Below are 14,704 nucleotides of genomic sequence, written 5' to 3'. Positions count from 1 at the left end.
TAAAGACAGACTCTCTCCAATACAACCCAACATTGCAGTTATGTGCATCCTTTCAAGCACACCCTTCTCATTGACCTGTGAGTTATTCACAATTTTTGATGAACAAATAAGGTTTTATATGTAAGATGGCTAAATAAAGAGCAAAGTTATTGATTATTATTATTTGTGCCCTGGTCCTATAAGAGCTCTTTGTCACTTCTCACAAGCCGGGTTGTGACAAACTCACACTCATTCTTATGTTTAACAATTGTATTGCATAGTGTGGGTTTGGCAGGCTTAAAATGATGGCAAAAAACAACAGAGTGCGCTGACCCTGATGTATGCAGCTGGAGGTTGAATGTTTGAAGGGGTATAAAAAGGACTATAAAAAGTTTGGTCTACACTGGTCTATACTGACTGAAGTGAATTTAACAGGTGACATACATACGGGATCATAGCTTTCACCTGGATTCACCTGGTCAGTCTATCTCATGGAAAGAGCAGGTGTTCCTAATGTTTTGTACACTCAGTGTACGTGGCATAACCTATTCCAGAGTATGTTTTGTGTTACATCAATTAACAGAAACATGATATATTCATGCCTGTTTTCACCCCACTGTTTTAGAGAGGGTAAAACAAAAGCTCACAAGCTGACATCCAGAGATAGATTATGAATCAGATGACAACTGTGTATGATGATATCGTTGTAAACATTTAACCTGAGTTGTATACCGCTCATCCATGGCAGCCTCTGACGAGTCATATATTACCCATGATCCTCTTGTGTGGATTGAAATAGACAAATCCCTGGTGGTGATGGTGGATACAGAGTGGTTCTGGTTCTACTTGTTTACTGCCTCCGGAGGAAGGGGGTGGGGTCTGCCCAACCCCCTCCCTCCCATCTCTTCCTCTACTTGCAGGAGCAACACCTCACTGGTGTTGCTCCTGATGCTCTTTAAGCATGCATTATGTCCTGCACAGTGGATCTCCGGAAGTGCTGCAAGGATTTGCTCCTTTGCCCAACTTGTGAAAATGGGGACTTTAAACCAATGCTGATCAATAATAATTTTCCCCTATTTGTTGACCTTTGATACTATGTTTCCATGGACTAATTTTACTGTAAAGGATAGAGATGTTCTACCTATGATATTATGTTCATGCTAACATATGTGTGCTTTGCTCTCTATGGAGAATGCATATTACAGTCATAATTGCCCCAAAATGTTTTGTTTTTTATTGATTGCCAATGATAAAAGATACTCTAGCCTATAAAATAAACTAGATAATAGAATAGAACACATTAGAAAACGATAGAATAGAGTGGAGTGTAACACAATAGAAATGAAAATAATAGAATTCATTATTCCTGGAAGACAAAACTTGCTAATATTTTGTGGCTGGGAATATTTTCATCATTACTTAATTCGAACATTAAGGATGTTTTAACGCGTATACCGTAGCCTAACGCCAATGTTTCAGGGCACTCACGCTCCTTTGTTCATTTCTATTTCACTGTACCTGTACTGCCCCTTTAAGAGAAAACATTTCAATCTAGGCGTGTTCTCTGCTCCCATTGATTAGATACGAGCCAAACTCGCATCCTGCGGTAAAGCACAGCGAACACACCTTATTTTTAGGCTACGGTTATGTATATGTTATTTAAGATAGGCCTATTGTAGGTGTTTATTTTTTTTAAATTAATAATGAGACTTATTGAATAGCAACCATCATAAACCAAACCTGTGTGGTGCGCGCGTATGATCAGTATTATCGAGATGGTATGAACGTCACTCGGTCAAGGTCCACTCCCGATGCGAGGACCAAGATTGGATTGCTTTCCTATGGGCCGAGAAAATCTGCCTCCAGCATTTGGATAACATTTAAACAGATTCCATTATTAAAGGGATCATTTGGGAACCTGATTACTGTTCTATTCTATAATGGAAGCCCTCTGGCACTGGAAGGAGGTGGCCACACTGAAAAGAGAACTTTCATTGCCGAAAATATGGATGCATGGATTTTGTGAAAATGTATGACACAAACGACAAGTGATTCATAATCAAATCATTTCAGAGCAATGAAATGAGAGTAACGCGGATTGCTGAAGAAAGAAATTCGTTGCATCAGACTGAATGGACTGTAGGCTTATTGATGGCGCTTTACTAGGCTACCAGATTTAAATCAACAAAACTTTTTTTTTTATCATAGGCATATTTGTGAGCTTCTGAATCATTTGGAATCGCCCGTTTCAGATTACCATCTCGCGGGTGTTGTGATTCTGCCAGTTAGTTACAAGGCAATTGACTTTACCGTATCATTGTCGTTTTGAAAGGCAAGGAAATATTGCCATTTGTGCTACATACTGTGGCCTTTACACATCATATGTCACTATACTGAGTTGAACGTAATCTGTCAGTATGTCGGCGGTAATGATTGCAAGGAAGGTACGAAAATGGGAAAAGCTCCCGGGGAAAAACACTTTCTGCTGCGATGGACGCGTAATGATGGCCCGGCAGAAAGGCGTCTTCTATCTAACCGTATTTCTCATCGTCGGCACCTGCTCCCTGTTCTTCGCATTCGAGTAAGTATAGTTACATCTCCATTATTCATTTGGGCGATGATCAAACAATATGTAAATAATTAGGGCGTGTTTTCTCAAGAAATCCTGAACATGCACCATCAGTGCAAGTGTCATAAAATGTTTTCTAGGATGAGGTACAGGGCCTGCTCTAGCCTTTTGGGGGCCCTAAACTAGATTTGGTTGCCCCCCCCCCTTTACAAGTGCATTTCCTGCAATTCTACACATTTTGCCACGGGGAGGGAAGCAGTATTTGCAATTTTATTACACATTTGAAAAATTCAGTTATACAGTTAATTCCCTGCAATTCTACCCATTTTGCCATGACTTATGCCATGCTAATGATATCTGATTGAGAGTGACTAGCAAAATCAATAGAGGCCCCCTGGAGTTCAGGGCCTGGTCGGTATTTGGCCATGATTACTATAAATTTAGATAGCTGGCTAGACTAACTTACCAATCCAAAAATTGTTAGCTGACATGGCTAATTGAGTGACTGTCAGTGACTGACATAACATGAGAAAAATTGCTGATGCACAACCAAATTTCCGACTTGCACCTTGTGTATTCTACTATTCTTACTCTCAACAGTAAGTTGAGACCCCGACTGAGTAAAGAGGGGAAAAAAGACAGCTTATGCCTGGAGCACAGATGAGGCACTTTTCCTATAGGCCCGAAAGTCAGATGCAAATAATAACCTGTAGTATGCCTAAAATATAGGTTATATTTACACTGTACCAAGTTATGATTGAATAATTTATGATTATTATAATAATTTTATGGGTGCTTATATTTGTCATGTTTCACACATGTGTGTATTAATATGCATCTGTGAAATTGATTTGAAAACATTTGCATATCCCAACTCCCCTGAGACACCCTCAGTGAGTCGGGTCACGGCCAGGGCCTGACATTATCAATGGAGACGCTGAAGCAATTAGGATTCAAACTAGCGACATTTAGGTTGCTGGCCCAACGCTTGCCTAAAACATCAGACTGTTACCATGGTTAGTCCATGGATATTCAGTCTGAAAGAAGTCTGCCTAAAAAAGACAAGGGTCTCTACAAGCGAGAATGTTGAATAAAATATGTACTTTACCGGTTGTTCATGCTGTTTTGGCGGTAGGAGGTGGAGATACGGTATCCACGGGAAAGTGTTGTTTACCCACATTTTGTTTGTTTTTTGTCTCCAGTAGGTTCTGTCACTTGTATTTTCGATCTCCTGAGGTATTGCACGTGATGCACAATATGTAAACTATAGCCGAATCTAACCAAACAGTTGACCGACAGTTTCCTCGTAATTAGCTGGGAGTTTTTTTTTTATTTTATTTGCCAGCTGACTGCATGGGACAACGTTCAGTTACGCTCGGCCCTACTGACGGTAGGGTTGAAAACGCTTCCCTGTGGATATTTTGTCTCAGATTACTGACAACCGGTAAAGTAATTTGAAATGAAGTATGTTCAACATTCTGACTTGTAATAGGACTGTTTGGGAAGGCTAAGCCTACATCTTAGAGAGAAGTGTAAGTGTTTTACTCTCAGATTCTAAAAGAGCCTATCTAACCACTAGTCTATCAGCTGCTCTCAAGTAATAAGGCATATAAAATATTCAAATATAGATTTTTTTTGTATTGTTTATAGAGATTTATTTTCTTCACAAAAATGAATGGCTGAGTGATAGCCTATCAGAAGGGAACCATTATTGACTAATATCTAGTCTTGCATATTTAAACATTTTAATTCCCTTACTGGGCTCTTGCTCAAAATTAAGCATTGCCTTTCAGAACATAGGCCTACTGTAGATTTCCTTTCTTGTACTTCATCAACATCAAGCAAAACTGCCTAACAAAGCTGACCAAAGAGCAATTCAGCCAAATGCCTTGTTTGAGGGCCTGTCTGAATTGTGGGTTTTTGCAGAATTGTCATTATTTAGCTAAAAACGGGGGGCCTCAAGGAAAATTGGGCCGGCATGTCAGAAATAACCAGGCCGGTTTGTTGTTTTGCAATCTCACTGAAACCACAATACATTTTCCTCCATGAAATGTATGGCATGATGGAGACTGCACTGCAGTGGATAGCTGCCATCTTAAGGGCTCCTGACCAATTCTGTTATTTTGCGGGGGTTTTTACGCTGATCTTAACTTTTTGTACATAATGTTTCCGCTATCATTTCCTATGACTGAAAACAGCTTCTGGACATCAGAACGGCAATCACTAATCTTGATTTGGATGAAGATTAATACTTCAACGAGTCAGGCAGCTCTGGTTGTTTGCTTACGCCAGACCAAGCCCTCATCCCTGGGACTCTAAAGAGGAAGCGGTGGTGAAAGAGAGGCAAGCGAGGTGGCATTATGATTTGACTACGTTGGCGAGCATCTAGACCACCATTGCCCTCTATTTTGTTGGCGAATGTACAATCACTAGAGAACAAATTGGATGAGCTCTGTTCAAGACTATCCTAACAACGGGACCTGATGAACTGTAATATTCTATGTTTTTAGCGAAATCGTGGCTGAACAAGGACTTGTATAATATACACCTCGCTGGCTTTTCCATGCTTCGTCAAGATTGGACAGCAGCTTCGAGTAAGCTTAGAGGGGGAGGGGTGTGTATTTGTTAACACTAGAACCGCAAATGACCACTGTCATTTGATTTTGTAAATAGAAAAAAATCTTCCCCCAAAAAGCTATGTCCTACGCCTTCCATTACTTTTCCTAAATGTTTGTATTTTACACTGCTCATTTGTCAGAATTTTTAAATCACAAACAAAGTATTTACAGCCCTTTTACCAGTTGCATTTAAAAAAAAAAAAAATTCTCACACCTATTCCCAACTTAATCCGCCAAGACCATGTGCTGTAGGATGTTGATACCCAATCAGGCGCTAATGCGTGTCACTCACTGAATGACAAATGGGTGAATGGGAGAGAATAACTGAATGATGAGGGTGAAGAGGTTGATTTTAATTTAGAAAGACAATAGTGTAATGATGAGTTTGCGTTATGCCTCTTTATCAGCAGCAAACCATTTGACTGCGCGCCTTGTGGATTTTACGTTTTACTTTGTGAAAAGAAGCTGTTATGGGACTGTTTGATTTACTATAACTCTCCCTTACAATATATTTGATTAGTAATAAAAGAAAACATGCTACATGTTGCAGTAGGGCTTTAGAATAATGCAAAACGTATCCTTGACTATCCAGTGACGCAAACTATGCCGGCCCACTGAAGGAATGACGAATTGACGATAATTGTGCAAGTTACTTCACAATTTAATTTTAAATTAGGCCTAACTGTATGATGAGGTTGATTTTAATTTAGAACAACAATAGTGTAATGATGAGTTTGTCTATTTATAAGTGTTGGCAATCATGTTAATAATTTGACCATGCGCCTTGCAAGTTGAAACCATTCTCTTTAACTTTGTAAAATGCATCTGTTACAAGACTTTTATTTACTGTAACTCTATTACTAATAAAAATGTATTGTAAGGGAAACGAAAACATGCTATGTGTTGTCGTAGGTCTTTAAGATAATGCAAAATATACCTTTGACTCTATCCATGATGATGAGTGGGGAACAAACGATGCCAGTCAGCTTGCACAGCCGGCCCATAAAACTATACCGACTCTAATTTCACACGATTTAGCCTATAGACAAGATTACATTGACAATCTGATGAGTGACAGGGTTAACCCTATCAGTTGTCAAATTATACATGAAGAGATGGGTGCATCTTGTAATTGACAGATGCAAGGAAAGGAGAATCACTTTATCAAATCCTCCTTCAGAGTCACATGCAGGTAAAACATTTAGATTTCTATATACTATCAGAAATAGAATATTCTGCAGTGTCGGAGAGAGAGAGAGAGAGAGAGAGAGAGAGAGAGAGAGAGAGAGAGAGAGAGAGAGAGAGAGAGAGAGAGAGAGAGAGAGAGAGAGAGAGAGAGAGAGAGAGAGAGAGAGAGAGAGAGAGAGAGAGAGAGAGAGAGAGAGAGAGAGAGAGAGAGAGAGAGAGAGAGAGAGAGAGAGAGAGAGAGAGAGAGAGAGAGAGAGAGAGAGAGAGAGAGAGAGAGAGAGAGAGAGAGAGAGAGAGAGAGAGAGAGAGAGAGAGAGAGAGAGAGAGAGAGAGAGAGAGAGAGAGAGAGAGAGAGAGAGAGAGAGAGAGAGAGAGAGAGAGAGAGAGAGAGAGAGAGAGAGAGAGAGAGAGAGAGAGAGAGAGAATTTTGTTTCGTTTCTGGGGCTTGCTCACACGAAGTTGTGTGCTGACTGTGGAGCATGAAGACAAGATTGATTAATGCGTATAATGGTACAGTGTCGGATACAATTGACCGTTTTTATATCTTGTAATTAATATTTTTCAACATTTATTTATGCAATTCATCTTTTTAATAATAATAATTAGAGATATTTTCACTTGTGCACCTGGCTGGTTATATTATCTTTTCATTTCTACTTTGTCAAAAGAAGCTATAACTGGACTTTATGAATTACTATAACTCGATTACTAATCGACTATAGAAATAAAGTTGATCAAATGGATTATACTGTAATGTTTTTTTTTTTTATTGTAAGGGAAATGAAAATTGGCAATAGGCCTATATTATTCTTTTTTTTCTCTGACTTTGTAGAATTATACAGAACATATCCTTGACTCGAATTGATATATTTCCACTATTTATTCATGCAATTTATCCTTTACAATAGTTTATGCAATATTTATCAAGTGTTGGTGCTCATGTTTGTGCACCTTGTGGGTTGATATGCATCTGATGCATATGCTAAATAAAGGGGACTTCCGGCAGGTACTTATAGGCTGAAAGGCCAGGCGGTTCTAGTGTTAACAGCTAAAGTTAAGAAAGTATTGAGTTTTTGCTAGCCTGAGTTAGAATACTTCACGATAAGCTGCCGACCATAATATTTACCAAGATACTTTATCACGATGCTGTAGATAAACTTTTTGCCCCCTTTCTGATTTTTCTCTATTTTGCATAGTTTTGGTATTGAATGTTATCAGATCTTCAACCAAAATCTAATATTAAAGGGAACTGGAGTTCAAAACAATTTAATTGACGAAGTTGTGCAACACTGAATTCCCCTGTGTGAAAAAAAAGTAATCGCCCCCTTACATTCAATAACTGGTTGTGCCACCTTTAGCTGCAATGACTGCAACCGAATGCTTCCTGTAGTTTATCAGTCTCTCACATCGCTGTGGAGGGATTTTGGCCCACTCTTGCATGCAGAACTGCTTTAACTCAGTGACATTTGTGGGTTTTCAAGCATGAACTGCTCGTTTCAAGTCCTGCCACAACATCTCTATTGGGATTAGGTCTGGACTTTGACTAGGCCATTCAAAAACTTCAAATTTGTTGCTTATTAGAAATTTTCATGTAGACTTGATTGTGTGTTGGATCATTGTCTTGCTGCATGACCCAGCTGCGCTTCAGCTCACAGATGGATGGCCTGACGTTCTCCTGTAGAATTCTCTAATGCAGAGCAGATTTCATGGTTCCTTCTATTAAGGCAAATCGTCCAGGTCCTGAGGCAGCAAAGCATCCCCAAACCATCAATGCTGACACCACAATTTTTGACCGTTGCTATGAGGTTCTTACTGTGAAATGCAGTGTTTGGTTTTTGCCAGGCATACTAGGACCCATGTCATCCAAAAAGTTGAGTCAAGTTTTCCAAAAAGTACTTGGATGATCATCAAGACTCTTGGAAGTATGTTATATGAAAATATGATTCAAAAATACGACCCATCCACATTGACGGGTCTGTAGTGGAGCAGGTCAAGAGCTTCAAGTTCCTCTGTGTCCACATCACTAAGGAATAAACATGGTCCACACACACCAACACAGTCGTGAAGAAGGCACTGCAACGTATCTTCCCTCTCAGGAGGCCAAGAAGATTTGGCATGGGCCTTCAGATCTTCAACGTTCTACAGCTGCATCATTGAGAGCATCTTGACTGGCTGCATCACTGTTGGGTATGGCAACTGCTTGACATTCTACCGCAAGGTAGTGCGTACAGCCCAGTACTTCACTGGGGCAGGCTCCCTGCCACCCAGGACCTCTGTACCAGGCGGTGTCAGAGGAAGGCCCTAGAAATTCAGACTACAGCCACCCAAGTCACACACTGTTCTCTCTGCTACCGCATTGCAAGCAGTACCGATGCATCATGTCAGGAACCAACAGGACCCTGAACAGCTTCTACCCCCAAGCCATAAGACTACTAAATAGTTAAAGATACAATATTCAGAAATCGCTCCGCCATTTCCTGGTTGCAAAAATTAATTATTTACCTAATTTCCATTTGTAACAAAACAAGCAAGAGAAACCTTCTTAAATACATTTTCAATAACCCAAATTATTGTAATTTCAGCTGTTTGAAGCTGGTGTACAAAAGTAAATGACGCAGCAACGAAACTGAAGGGATGCGTAGGAATAGTGCGCATAGAACAGATGTACCGCTTCTTAGACTTGCTTTCAATGAGAATGACATCTGTAATTCAGATTTCTGTCAAATTTGAATTTGGTCAGGTTGACCAAAAAGCTACATATTGCAGCTTTACTAAATAGCTACCCAGAGTTTCTGCATTGACCCTCTTTGCTCTAACTCTTTTGACTCATCACATATGCTGCTGCTACTATCTATCTATCCTGTTGCATACTCACTTTACCCCTACCTATATTAGGGCCAGGACGATACCAAAATCAAGGTACTCGTTAGTATCGTGGCAAAGAAAGAGAACGTGAAGCGGAATTAACTGCTTTAGGAAAACAGCCCTAACGTTGGAAACAAAAATCGTAATGTTGTCATCGAGTCACATTTATTTTCCAAGCTATAACACACTGTTAGATAAATCAGGTTTTTAAAGGACCGAAGAGTTTTTCTGATTCATGTTTTCATTTTTGCCATGGAAAAAATATTGCGATATAAAAAAACATTGCGATATGTGACCGACCAGCTCAAATAGGTCTTATGTAGCAAAATTTTAAATGTAATTTTTACATTGGATAGAAGTAGAGACTCAGAGCTACAAAATGGTATATCATACTCTATAGTTTTGCTACATTTTGCTTTTAAAGTTGATAAACTTGTAAACTCACTTTTGAGAAAATGGCCTTTGAATGTTTTGGTACTACTACTGGAGAGTATGATAGAAAAATGATGTATTCTCCTTATTTGTTGGACATGTAACAGTTATTTACTTAACAAACAGTAAGATATTTATGTCCTGCTAATGCTGTGTTTTATGGTCTCCACTCTAGCACCCTGCAGCTAATCTGGGTGTATGGTTTTACTAGACATAGCTTGAGCTGACAATGACTTGGTGATTAAAAGCTGGCATTCCATAGACAAAGTGTGTGTGTGTGTGTGACCCGAGATAGCCTGGAAGAGTTTAGAACAATGCCTCATTGTCTCATCTTCCTGGCATCTGGGAAACTTAGCCGGGTTGGGGGTAAAACACCAATTTGTGTAGATCACCAAGGTGGCTTATGGGAGATGGAACCATTGTGACTATGCATTTTTAGGTCCTATATAATATCAGTTTTTTTCAGTTACTCTCTGTCCAGCTGTCAAGACTGTTGGGCTGACGGTTTCATTATTGCAATAATTAATCGATATTAAATACATTTGATTGTTTGAAGAAATTCTCTCTCAGTACTGCATTTCCACGACAAGAGCCCTTTGTCTACATCCATTCAGCGTCGTTCACTCCCTCTTAAGCTTTAGCCCCATCTATTTAAGGGTTGACCCGAGCGTTCTGTACTAACAGCAGTCAAGCACCCCTGTAAAGACCTTTATAATACACAGATCCAAAATAGCTATTGATAACAAATGTGTATTTTGAGGTTGTAACCGAGACTCTTGACCATTTATTTTGGGACTGTTCTTATGTCAGAAGATTGGAGTGAGTTATATTTTATTTAAAAATAAACTACTATTAATGTTAATTTGAAAGACTCTGTTTTATTTTGATCCACATTATATGGACCTTATTTAACTTTCATTGTTTATTTTTCATGGTAGAACCTTTACCAATAAAATAAAGTGGGCGGAGAACAAACCCCTCTACATTGTTTGAGAGAATTTAAATATTATTTAGAAATGATCAGTATATGTAAAAACAAAAAAGCAATACGTACCATAACTTTTTGACAATTTGAAAATATATCTCTATGTAATACTGTTAGGTTTATGTATTTTTGTTTTTATATTTTTGTTCATAATTAAAAAAAAATTAAAAAGCAGTCGGGCACGTAAGCAAACTTGCTAGCTTCTTCCAGACACAAATGGGAGAACAGCTCACTGAACATTACTCACCCTAGCAGAGCTGGTTAGGCTGTTATGTTATCCAGAGCGTTGGTGACTGCAACTGTGCTGTCAGATTGCCTGTTCGTAAATTCAGAGCGTTTCGCTCTCAAAGTGTTCAACCGTACACTGGAAGCTCTGGCCGCAAAGTAGGGTTGATCTGAGCGTTCTGACCTCACAACGGCAGTCAAGCACCCAAGCTAACATTGGCTAGTTTGCTAGCTACTTCTGGACACGTAGTGAGAGAACACCCCACTGACCATTTTACTCACCCTAGCAGAGCTGGTTAGGCTGTTTTTATGTTATCCAGAGAGTTGGTGACTAACTGTGCTGCTGGCAACAATTTAATTACGCTTTTTTGTTGACGTTTACTGGCACCGGCCATATTCAATGGGCGTTGAGCGTTCGTAAATTCATCAGTTATTCTGCGCTCTAGCACACTCAGACGAGAGTCTTTTGTTAAGACATGTAGCTAGCTAGGTAAACACCAACCGTAATCCCATGACGTTACTACCCTGCTTGAATCTGCAGGTAGCTAACCAACCAGGTTCAATGTTAGCTAGCTAACATTAGGCTATAACTAGTCAAGCAAATGGGTCTGAGATACAAGAAATAAGATCATACTCAACGTTAGCTGGTGAAACAGCTAGCTAGCTAACAGTACACTTTTACTTTAAAATTGAAACTTTCAAAGTTATAAATGTATAATATATGAAAATGTAGCTAGTTAGACTATCTTACACATATACATCATCAATGGATGCGTCTCCTGTCAGATGCCATGGTTTCCCTTAGTTTGAAGATGTAATCCAGAGACAGGTGGTTTCTCCATCTTCTTAGCTATCATACTAGAAATCCATTGATTTCAAAACTCGGTCCTCCAGAAAGTGGAGAGCATACACGTAACGTTAGCTAGCTAACAGAACACTTGACATTTAGGCTTATGCAGTTAAAAAAAAGCTGCGTTAGAGAGGATTACCTAGACATACTAACTCAAATAGACAGAAACCTTCTATATGGCTGACCAATTTGAACTCCTCTTGGCATGTCCAGCCCACTCATTATCTCAACCAATCATGGCTAGCGGGAAGGTTGCTGTCTTTTTATGTGGCTAAACCAACTAGGCTCGTAACTTAAGTTTTTTTTATTTGTATTTACAGATGGCATAGCAGTTTGTTATTAAGGCACATGAAAGTACACATATTCGAGAAGGCATTTCTGCCAAAAAATGCATTTTGATAAGAACAAAAAAAGTTTACGTTCAAACGGCTCTACTGCGAAGTAATGATGGCTCTCCTGTTTACTGAATCGGGTCACATATTTTCCTGGCCCTAACCTATATGTACAGTGCCTTCGGAAAGTATTCAGACCTCTTGAACTTTCCCACGTTTTGTTAAGTTACAACCTTATTCTGAACATGCCGCTTTCAAGCAGTGGGACTCTAACCGGGAAGCTTTTAAGAAATCCCGCCATGCAAACAGGCAAAGCATCAATACAGGACTAAGATCGAATCGTACTACACCGGCTCCAACGCTCGTCGGATGTGGCAGGGCTTGAAAACTATTACAGACTACAAAGGGAAGCACAGCCAAGAGCTGCCCAGTGACACAAGCCCACCAGCTTCTATTCTTGCTTCCAGGAAAATAACACTGAAAGATGCATGAGAGCATCAGCTGTTCCGGACGACTGTGTGATCACGCTCTCCGCAGCCAATGTGAGTAAGACCTTTAAACAGGTCAACATTCACAAGGCCGCAGGGCCAGACGGATTACCAGGACGTGTACTCCGAACATGCACTGCCCAACCGGCAAGTGTCTTCACTGACATTTTCAACCTCTCCCTGTACGAGTCTGTAATACCAACATGTTTCAAGCAGACCACCATAGGCCCTGTGCCCAAGAACACTAAGGCAACCTGCCTAAATGACTACCGACTCATAGCACTCACTTCTGTAGCCATGATGTGCTTTGAAAGGTTGGTCATGGCTCATATCAACACCATTATCCCAGAAACCCTAGACACACTCCAATGTGCATACCGCACCAACAGATCCAAAGATGATGCAATCTCTATTACACTCCACACTGCCCTTTCACACCTGGACAAAAGGAACACGAATGCTGGTCATTGACTACAGCTCAGCGTTCAACACCATAGTGCCCTCAAAGCTCATTACTAAGCTAAGAACCCTGGGACTAAACCCCTCCCTCTGCAACTGGATCCTGGACTTCCTGACGGGCTACCCCCAGGTGTTAAAGGCAGCCAAGCTGATCCTCAACATGGGGGCCCCTCAGGTGTGCGTGCTCAGCCCCCTCCTGTACTCCCTGTTCACTCATGACTGCAAAGCCAGGCACGACTCTAACACCATCAAGTTTGCTGATGACAACAGTGGTAGGCCTGATCACCGATAATGATGGCAGCCTATAGGGAGGAGGTCAGAGACCTGACCATGTGGAGGACAACAACCTCTCCCTCAATGTGATCAAGACAAAGGAGATGATTGTGAACTACAGGAAAAGGACGACCGAGCACGTCCCCTTTCTCATCCACAGGACTGTAGTGGAGCAGGTTGAGAGCTTCAAGTTCCTTGGCGTCCACATGACCAACAAACTACCATGGTCCAAGCACACCAAGACAGTCGTGAAGAGGGCACGACAAAACCTGTTCCCCCTCAGGAGAGTGAAAAGATTTGGCTTGGGTCCTCATATCCTCCAAAAGTTCTACAGCTGCACCATCGAGAGCATCCTGACGGGTTGCATCACTGCCTGGTATGGCAACTGCTCGGCCTCCGACCACAAGGCACTACAGAGGGTAGTGCGTACGGCCCAGTACATCAAGCTAAGCTTCCTGCCATCCAGGACCAGTATACCAGGCGGTGTCAGAGGAAGGCCCTAAAAATTGTCAGACTCCAGCCACCCTAGTCATAGACTGTTCTCTCTGCTACCGCACGGCAAGCGGTACCGGAGCGCCAAGTCTAGGTCCAAGAGGCTTGTTAACCTGTTATGGCTAGGGGGCAGTATTTTCACGGCTGGATAAAAAACGTACCCGATTTAATCTGGTTACTACTCCTGCCCAGTAACTAGAATATGCATATAATTATTGGCTTTGGATAGAAAACACTCCAAAGTTTCTAAAACTGTTTGAATGGTGTCTGTGAGTATAACAGAACTCAAATGGCAGGTCAAAACCTGAGAGATTCCTTTACAGAAAGTGGCCTGTCTGACCATTGCTTGAACTTCTTTGCCATCTCTATCTTTTACAAAGGATCTCTGCTCTAACGTGACACTTCCCACGTCTTCCATGGGCGCTCAGAGCCCGGGAAAAACCTGAATGTCGTCATCCCAGCCCCAGGCTGAAACACATTATCGCCTTTCTCAAGTGGCCGATCAAGGGACTGTGGGCTTAGGCGCGTGCCCTGGCCGCCCCCGTCTTTGTGATTTTTCTTCTGTTTGCCGAAAAGGAGATTCCCGGTCGGAATATTATCGCTTTTTTACGAGATAAATTGCATAAAAATTGATTTTAAACAGCGGTTGACATGCTTCGAAGTACGGACAAAACGCCGCTATTCGGATATAACGATGGATTATTTTGGACCAAACCAACATTTGTTATTGAAGTAGCAGTCCTGGGAGTGCATTCTGACGAAGACAACAAAGGTAATAACATTTTTGTTATAGTAAATCTGATTTTGGTGAAGGCTAAACTTGCCGGGTGTCTAAATAGCTAGCCCGTGATGGCTGGGCTATGTACTTAGAATATTGCAAAATGTGCTTTCACCAAAAAGCTATTTTAAAATCGGACATATCGAGTGCATAGAGGAGTTCTGTATCTAT

The 14,704-nt window shown here is 40.8% G+C and overlaps 1 protein-coding gene across 1 annotated transcript in view; it reads left to right on the top strand.

Annotated features, from left to right (window-relative positions):
* Positions 1-1,549: 1,549 nt before the first annotated feature.
* The window catches only part of zdhhc9 (zDHHC palmitoyltransferase 9), a 51,221-nt gene continuing 38,066 nt past the window's right edge, over positions 1,550-14,704 (top strand). Inside the window, exon 1 of the mRNA XM_014211823.2 lies at positions 1,550-2,560. Coding sequence (XP_014067298.1) covers positions 2,397-2,560 — 164 coding nt within the window. The 5' untranslated portion in view covers positions 1,550-2,396. The remainder of the gene's footprint in view (positions 2,561-14,704) is intronic.

Source organism: Salmo salar, chromosome ssa09 (assembly GCF_905237065.1).
Source record: "Salmo salar chromosome ssa09, Ssal_v3.1, whole genome shotgun sequence".
NCBI lineage: Eukaryota > Metazoa > Chordata > Actinopteri > Salmoniformes > Salmonidae > Salmo > Salmo salar.
Note: the sequence above shows the minus strand (reverse complement) of the source record. Positions and strands in the feature narration are given on the sequence as shown.